Source organism: Trachurus japonicus, chromosome 12, assembly GCF_045865225.1.
Source record: "Trachurus japonicus isolate A0001 chromosome 12, Traja_1.0".
NCBI lineage: Eukaryota > Metazoa > Chordata > Actinopteri > Carangiformes > Carangidae > Trachurus > Trachurus japonicus.
In genome coordinates, this window is record NC_140918.1 from 30,194,020 (window position 1) to 30,202,806 (window position 8,787).

The 8,787-nt window shown below is 41.7% G+C and overlaps 1 protein-coding gene across 1 annotated transcript; it reads left to right on the top strand.

Annotated features, from left to right (window-relative positions):
• Nucleotides 1-3,590: 3,590 nt before the first annotated feature.
• On the top strand, nt 3,591-7,609 carry LOC146977784 (uncharacterized). Its single transcript, XM_085794272.1, has 2 exons — nt 3,591-3,783; nt 6,318-7,609. Exons 1-2 carry the CDS (start codon nt 3,591-3,593, stop codon nt 7,607-7,609), a joined length of 1,485 nt encoding a protein of 494 aa, XP_085650398.1.
• Nucleotides 7,610-8,787: the final 1,178 nt, after the last annotated feature.

Consider the following 8,787-nt stretch of genomic DNA (forward strand, 5'->3'; position numbering starts at 1 on the left):
TCTGATCTCGTATCTGGTCGTTCTCTAGTGCGCCAAAATCACATGATTTTGCCAGTTCTCTCAAAGCATTCACGAAAGCGTCTACTGTCTCATCTGGGCACTGAGCTCTTTGCCTAAACTTGTGTCTCTCCAAGACGACATTTCTCCGTGGAGTGAAATATGCGTCCAGAGCGGCAACAGTTTGTGCATATGTACCTTTATTTCCTGGAAGATTTGCGAAAATCCTCTGTGTAGGCGGTCCTATGCAATGCAACAAAGTGGCTCTCCTCACCGAATCTTGTGCATTAATTGTCCCACTGGCAACTTCGAAAAAGCTGTAAGAGTCTTTCCACAGGTTATACTCCGTGAATAAATCAGAAGCTCCGAGGTTCAGCGGAACCGGCGGGGCTAGTTGAGGGTAGCTGGGTCCAGGTGCAGCATTTGCGGCTCCTTGCCGCTGCCCGTCAGTCGACATAGCTCTGCTGTTGTCGTCTCACTTTTCCGCATGGATGTAAAAAAAATTCCGAGTCGTCCTTCTTTGTCTCTGGGTCCTTGGCAAAACCGTCTCCTCGTTGCCAAATGTTGTGTTGTTTAAAATAAGCAGTCCTTTAGTTCAGTTTTATGTTTACTTTATTGACACGTTTCTGTCAGCCGCCATGTTCGTTTACCTTCCGTTCCAGTTCTCGTTCTCTACTCTCGTTCTGGCTCTCTCGCGATATCTCACAGTACTAACTATACTACACTCGTATTCACTCGGTTTTCCACACACGCATGTCATTTTAAACATATGTGTGTGTGTGTGTCTGTGTGTGTCTCGTGTGCAGACGCAACTGACAAATATTTAGGCTAGATGGACAAGCAACAATTTAATTAATCATCATTTTGTTTATTTTATTTTGAAAATTGACCGGATTCTCTCGCCTTTTCTGTGCCCGACTTCCTGTCTGGTACGATCTGGTCTATCCGGCTCGTGTGAAAAATAGAAATGAACCGATCTGAAGCGCTGCAGGCGTGCGCACTGCGCTCCAGAACGTGAGACCGGTAGACCGGTTAACATGTGCGCCTATCTGAAACTGCCTCCGCTCCAGGGCGCTGCACTTCGGTTCCGCGTGCTGTGCCACCAGGCTGTGATTGTGTTTTATTTGTGGAGAGAGAAAAAAATCTACAAGTACACAATTCATTCTGACACACTTACAAATCACTGTGAAAGTACACAACTCATACTTACACACATACAAATCACTGTACAAGTACACAATTCATACTTACACACATAAAAATCACTGTACACAAGCACAAATTCTACCGTTACAGATGCTCAAACATTTTCCCCCAATAATGCCTCCAGGTGTGTGGCTTCTCAAATAGACTCAGGGAGTCACTGTCCAGGCAGCAGTTGGTAAAGCAGACTTCAAAAATGGTCAAAATGTCAGAAATTCTGTTATCTAAACAAAAATCTGTTAAAGGACAATTCCAGGCGAATTCAACTCGGGGGTGTATTTTCCTATCATTTTAGGTCTAAAAGAAGGAATCTGAAGATTTTCAGTTTAATCGCTCCTGTTTTGCGGTAGTTGCGTCTGTCCCCGCATCGCCACGGCAGCAATGAATGGGAGTGGATGTAAGTTCCGCTGTTTAGGCTGTTTACAGCCCTCAAAGCCGCAATTTCTTTCCACAGACAGCGTCAGATGTCTACTCAAACATGCACCAAGAAGTTTATTTACTTCAAGCAAGCCGACATGTTTGTAAAACTAGATCTAATTCAAAGTCTCCCGGAGTCTCGCGCGAGCCCGAAGTTGCAGTGCTGGTGTATTCAGGCACAGTAGGAGCTACCACTTGTGTCATAAACACAGGAATATCAACTCTTTACTTGCTTGAAGTGTACATTTTTTTCCACAGACAGCGTCAGGTGGCTACTCAAACATGCGGCGAGAAATTTTTTTTACTTGAAGCAAGTAAAGAGTTGATATTCCTGTGTTTATGACACAAACGGGAGCTTTTCCCACTGCATGTGAACACACCGAGCACGGCAACTGGGTCTCGCGCAAGACTCCGGGAGACTTTGAATTAGATCTAGTTTTACAAACATTTCGGCTTGCTTGAAGTAAATAAACTTCTCGGTGCATGTTTGAGTCTCCATCTGACGCTGTCTGTGGAAAAAAAAATGCGGCTTTGAGGGCTGTAAACAGCCTAAACAGCGGAACTTACATCCACTCCCATTCATTGCTGCCGTGGCGATGCAGGGACAGACGCAACTACCGCAAAACAGGAGCGATTAAACTGAAAATCTTCAGATTCCTTCTTTTAGACCTAAAATGATAGGAAAATACACCCCCGAGTTGAATTCGCCTGGAATTGTCCTTTAATACATAAATTGCATCTAGACAGCATGGAAATGTTGGTGATTTGTTTTTAACTAAAAGTGTTTATTTTACTACATTGAAAAAATCCCCTTAAAGCTGTCTAATTTCCAAAAACAACTGCTTCTTCCTTGGACTTAAATTTATAGGCACAATTTCTCACAGATACTACATCCCGAATAACAGAGACATACCTTATTATACAAACAGAAATCTTTATTTTTGGAAAACTGGTTTGACCATGGAATCTATTTAGTCAAGCAGCTTTCTGCTTTTCAATTCTAATGGTGTTTTAATGTCTTACTCTGAACTTCTAAATAAGTAGGCTATGTACTGTACTACTATACTGTAATATTTCAAAAAGACATCTCTATTCCAAATGTAATCTCTTAGTGGAATAGCTTCACTCCAGACTTGAACTGGAAAAAAAATCTGGTGCCTGCCCTCTAAATATCTGATTATAAATAAGATTAAAGACGTGTCTTTTAAAATTATTCACAGGTTTTTATATTATCCCTACATAGCCAAAAAAGGATGTGGACTGCTCATTCTGCACACAATCTGGAGAGGATCTTTGTCATTTGTTCTGGTTCTGTCCTTTTTCATATTCTTTCTGGCAAGATGTCTAGATTCATTTACCCTCCCCTCCCCTAGAGCACTGGAAAAGAGAGTAACGACTCGCATTGGTTCAATGGAAGCGCCTCCTGATGGCGGAACATGGGTATTGCAAAAGCGCCCAAGAACTGACATCTCTGCATTGTTGGTGAATGAGCAAGTGTGGTATTTTCAATAATTTAAGGACATTTATAAATCACCCACGTTAATAGCATCATTGAGGACCCTTTACAGATTAACATTAACACATAGGCGAGTAAAAAAACAACAACAAAAAACAGTTGTCTACATTAATGTTTCAATCTACATTTTGTAATAAACAAATTATAAATATAATTTAATATGACCGACACCTAAAAACAAAAACACGGTCGTTTTCATCAATTTACAAGCAAGTGGGCAACACACTTATACATTGGAGTGAATGGGTTTTCTGGGCGCTTTTGCAATACCCATATCCTGCCACTAGGGGCGCAAAACCCTTACCACGGGAGTCAATGGTGGTGTCCAGAGCGCTACTTCTACCCGCCCCCTCCTTACCGGAAGTGACGATTTGTGGGCATTCTCTTTGTTGCCGAGTCCAGCAGCAGGAAACAACGGTTCGGCTCCCCTAGAGGAACAACAAAGAGTTTGAGTAAAATGTCTGAGGTCGAGTTTCTGAGAGATATCGTTACCCAGAGACTCACCGCCGTCTCCCAGGAAATCTTAGCGGCCGTGGACAGAGTCGTAGCCGGCTACGAGGCGGAGGCTTCGGGCTTCAGACAGGAGATCGAGCGACAGAGGAACCTGCTGGATGTTCTCCTGCAGCCTCGAATCGCTCTCAGCAAAACCGGTTGGTGACTCACTTTTAAATCCATGGACCTCAAAGTTGTGGTTTGTAGAGTTTAGTTTTACTTTAGATTATTTAGTCTATAGCAGGACAGCGTGTAGTGACATTAATTATTCAAAGAAATAAAAAGATGGCTCCGCCATATTTGGCTAATTTCCATCGGTAGTAGCTTCTTGACATAAAGCCAGGTCTACGGGGGCAGGACTAGAGAGGCTTTTCCTTCTCCCGCTTTCCCTGTCAGCCATGTTGCTGTATTACTTAAACTGAGATGATGTGTGATGAAGTCTGTTCATGTCCGAAATGAATGAATAAGTAAATAAAAATAAATACATATTTAATTATAGGAAGTTATCTTAGGAATTGTTCATCTTAAAGGTGTACAGAAAAGAAAACTGAATTTGAGCCCACTCTGGGTCATAAAATTAGTATAGTAACTCATCTATGAGACGATGTAGGCCAAAGTTTGTGCAAAATTCTATTTTTGATTAATATAAAAAATAAAGGGACAACGAGGAGTTTTGGAAAAGCGAAGCGTTTTCAGACTACATTTATGAGCCTCCGCGCGCACCGTGAAATTCTTTGACCGGCGCAAGACAGACTCATGTTTTCATTCATCAATAATCAAAGTCAGAGGTTCAAAGAGGTTCACATACCGTCGTAGTTCTGACCATAAACGGCGATTCAGCTGCGTTATTCTCATGACTCGCCACGAAAGGAAACGCTGGTCGGCTCGACCAGCATTTCCGCCACAACTAGCTAATAATAACAAAATAACGATTGAGACAGAACGATATATTTATTGAAAATGGGCCCATTAACAAGTGTGGGTAGCGGAGATTCATCCACATTAACGTGAGACTTTTTTATAACTGAATAGAAACTCCTCGTTGTCCCTTTAAATCCGGGATGAAAGTGTGTATTTTTTTCCCGCATTGGATAATGCAGGCGCACTTCAATAAAGGAACCATTAACATTTCAGCCTAAATAAACAATAAAATATTGGCGGACACATTTTTTAACACAGAACGAGATTGGTTGGTTTTATTATCACTGAGTTTAAAGTGTTCCCACACTGCTGAGGTCAGCTTTCTCTTCGGCGACGCCATCCTCCGTCTGAAGACACGGCCAACCAGTGCGCTGCAGTGAGCCCGAGGTGCGAGTGGGGGCGGAGCGGTGTATGTGTGGGGAGGGGGGTGGGGTGGTGTCCGAGTATCCGCGCAGTGACAAGGCGCTCTGAAATCTGGTTTTGATGCCGCAGAGCGACGACAGTGCGCTCCAGCGCTCGAGCTGTGAAGGGGGGGGGGGGGGGGGTATACGAGTAGGTGAAATGGTACTTGGATGCCGCCCAAGCCGAGCGAGTACTCGAGTACTCGGATATCGGCTACAGCCCTATAAACAGCAGGTAATTAAATATAGAGACTGTTCACGGCTGTTGTAACCTGCCCGTTGCATTTGCACTTTAGCCCCCATACTGTTTATTGTAGGGCTGACCCAAAAAATTCGAAGCTTCGAAGCTTTGTTCGTTGCCATGGTAATCGATCATGAAAGTCCGTGATCGATTTTCTTTTTTTCCTCCTTTTTCCCTTTTTGACACCGGTTCTCATCGGCAATTGTTACATTAAAATGAGTAGGTATTTGGCATCCTGGAAACCTGCCTGATTTTGGAGATGCAGTGTTTGTTTGCCATTACTTTCATTATTTTCTCTCGCGCACCGCCTCCTCCCCCACCCCCCACCTCCCCCGCCCACGGTCGCAGCCGCTGAAAATTGACCCTAACAAGTGTGGGTAATGTAGATTCATTCACATTAATATGAGACTCTTTTATAACCAAAAGCAAGCTCCTTGGGGTCTCTTTAAAGCTTAGGAATAGTTGTAAATTTTATGATTGGAGTATTGCAATTCAGGATTTAACCACTGCTAACCTTACAACCAGACATGTTGGACACACTACACAAGTTCTACAAAAGAGTAGCAATGGTATTGTAGTAGCCAGTTGTCAAAAAAACAAAAGAAAAGTTCCAAATCCAATTTCAGATCATAAAATTCAAAGGGCCACTGCTGCACCATGGGTTGTGGTGTACATGGAAAACATGATGTCCAAACAAATTTCACATTTCAGCAAAAAAACGTGGTTTATTTGACTAGAAAAGTGAGCAAATAAGGAAATTCCTCTGTGCCTCTCATGCTCCGGTAAAAACCCATTTGCCCACCCAGGTGCATGCTGGATCCTTACCGTAAGTCTACCTACGGTATATAATCTCAGGTGCCCCTAACGTGCCAAAAAGAAACAAAAACACAAATAATAAACAATAAAACACATCTTAAACAAATAACAGAATACTAACAGAGATCTAATCATAATGAAATCAAATAAATTGATTCAGAATAATCAAATCTAAATACTAACTAAAAATAAGTACCATTATATTACTGATGCACGATATGAAAAATTTCCACCGATAATTTCCTAGAGACAGCAGTTATGAGTGACAGTATGAAGACACTGTTGTTCATGATGTGTTTCATTGTTTCTGCAGGTGATCAGCACCTGTTGAAGATTGAAGCAGAGGATCCACCTGAGTTGACCTCTAGTCTGGATCAGGAGAACCCAGAGAGTCTACATGTTAAAGAAGAAAAGGAGGAACTATCGACCACTCCAGAGTTCCCCCTCACTTCTGTTCATGTAAAGAGTGAAGATGAGGAGGAGAAACCTCAGTCCCTACAACCTCATCAAAGACAAACTGAGGCAGAGCCTCCATCCAGCAGCTCAGCTGAACAGATAGAGGCTGATGGAGACGAATGTGGAGGATCTGAACCAGCCAGGAACTCAGATCAACATGAAGATCTTCAACCAGATACGGATGATCAGGTCTCAGATTCGTCCACTGAGACTGAAGACAGTGATGATTACTGGAGAGAAACCAGAGTACCTGAGTCCAGTGAAGCTGTTCATGTAAGTGATGAAGAATGTAACACTGGTAAGAAGTCTCGCTGCTGCTCAAAGTGTGGGAAAACATTTAGCAGAACCTTGGGTTTGAAGATGCACATGAGGATCCATACAGGAGAGAAACCATTTGACTGTGCTACCTGTGGTAAACAATTTAGTCAAAGAGGTCATCTTCAACAACACATGAAAGTCCATACAGGAGAGAGACCATTTGACTGTCCTACCTGTGGTAAACAATTTAGTCACAGAGGGAGTCTTACAGAGCACACGAAAGTCCATACAGGAGAGAAACCATTTGACTGTGCTACCTGTGGTAAACAATTTAGTCAGAGAAGGAGACTTACACAGCACATGAGAGTCCATACAGGAGAGAAACCATTTCCCTGTCCAACCTGTGATAAACAATTTAGTCAAAGAGGGAGTCTTACAGAGCACATGAGGATCCATACAGGAGAAAAACCATTTGACTGTGCTACCTGTGGTAAACAATTTAGTCACAGAAACATTCTTAAAGACCACATGAAAATCCATACAGGAGAGAAACCATTTCCCTGCCCTACCTGTGGTAAACTATTTAGTCAAAGAGGTCATCTTAAAGAACACATGAAAGTCCATACAGGAGAAAAACCATTTGACTGTGCTACCTGTGGTAAACAATATCGTTACAAAGGGAATCTTACAGAGCACATGAAAGTCCATACAGGAGATAAACCATTTGAATGTGCTACCTGTGGTAAAAAATTTATTCAAAGAGGGAAACTTACACAGCACATCAGAGTCCATACAGGAGAGAAACCATTTGACTGTGCTACCTGTGGTAAAAAATTTAGTCAAAGACAGAATCTTAAAGAACACATGAAAATCCATAAAGGAGAGAAATAATTTCCTGTGGGAAACATTTTAGACATCGAGTGAGTTTTAATACCGGTAATCACTTGAGACTCCACACACAGGAAGAAACCATTTAGCAGTGTGTGTAAACTCACTGAAGGCAGCAGCAGTGTGTGTGAGGCTGCAGTTATTGAACTGTAACAGACTCAAGACATCGTGAAAATGAATTTCACATGTAAAATATTTTTGTTAAAGTTCATGATTTTAAAATTGTACGAAATGGATTGGTCATGAAATTAATGCTACAAATAAATGAGAGCAGTAAGTGAGGCTGCAGAGTTGTTGGTTGAGCTGAACTATAACACTTAATTCTAATTAAATTCAAATCAGCCCCAACAGTAAGCACTTTTAAATCCAGGTTTAAAACATTTCTCTTTTCACGTGCTTATAGCTGAGCTCTTTTTAAGAACTTTAAAATGTATCTATTTTCTATTATTTTACTTTTATTTGCTCTTGCTTTTCACTCTGTTTTTAGTGTTTGTTTGTTTTTATTCTGTTTTATGCTTCTCTTTTTAAAAAATGTTTTGTCTTTATGTAAAGCACATTGAGTTGCCTTGGTATGAAATGCGCTATATAAATAAAGATGCCTTGCCTTGCCTTGCCTTGCTTTGCCTTGCCTAACACAAGAACCATCATTATTGTTTTTATCGAATTGTTGAAAATTCTGTAAAAAATCACTTTCTGCTATAGTTGAACTTGGTAGAAACATCTTTTTTTGTTTGTTTGTTTGTTTGTTGTTTTACTAAAGAAACTGATTTATTTCAACTCATTGAGTGCCAACCACGTAATTTCTAGTTTTTCGTTCCCATGCGTTGAGTGCCAAAAACGAGATTTTACATTTTTTGCTTTTTTAAAAAAATTATGAAAATAGACACTTTAACACACCTTTATGTGTAAATTTGGGGACTCTAGGACGAGCAGAACTGAAATAGATGACGATCAAAAACTCATGACAGCTCACGATCTGGAAGTTTTTATCATAACTCGGCTTTTGCAAACCGAGTTATGCATGTGGATGCAGTGCAGCTGCTCTGCTCTCACCCGCGAGGCTCCAGCGGCTCGGAGCCGAAACAGGAAGCTCTCAGCCAACCATCACATTCCATGGCGAGAGGCTGTGACACGGCACGGTGCGTCAGTGTTATTGTTGTTTAGTGGCGCCCCCCCGCCCC

What these genes read in the sequence shown, in the direction of transcription:
- LOC146977784 (XM_085794272.1), top strand. Translation starts at nt 3,591, where the DNA reads ATGTCTGAGGTCGAGTTTCTGAGAGATATCGTTACCCAGAGACTCACC. An exon ending in AATCGCTCTCAGCAAAACCG is followed by an intron (nt 3,784 to 6,317) that starts GTTGGTGACTCA and finishes TTGTTTCTGCAG; the next exon opens with GTGATCAGCACCTGTTGAAG.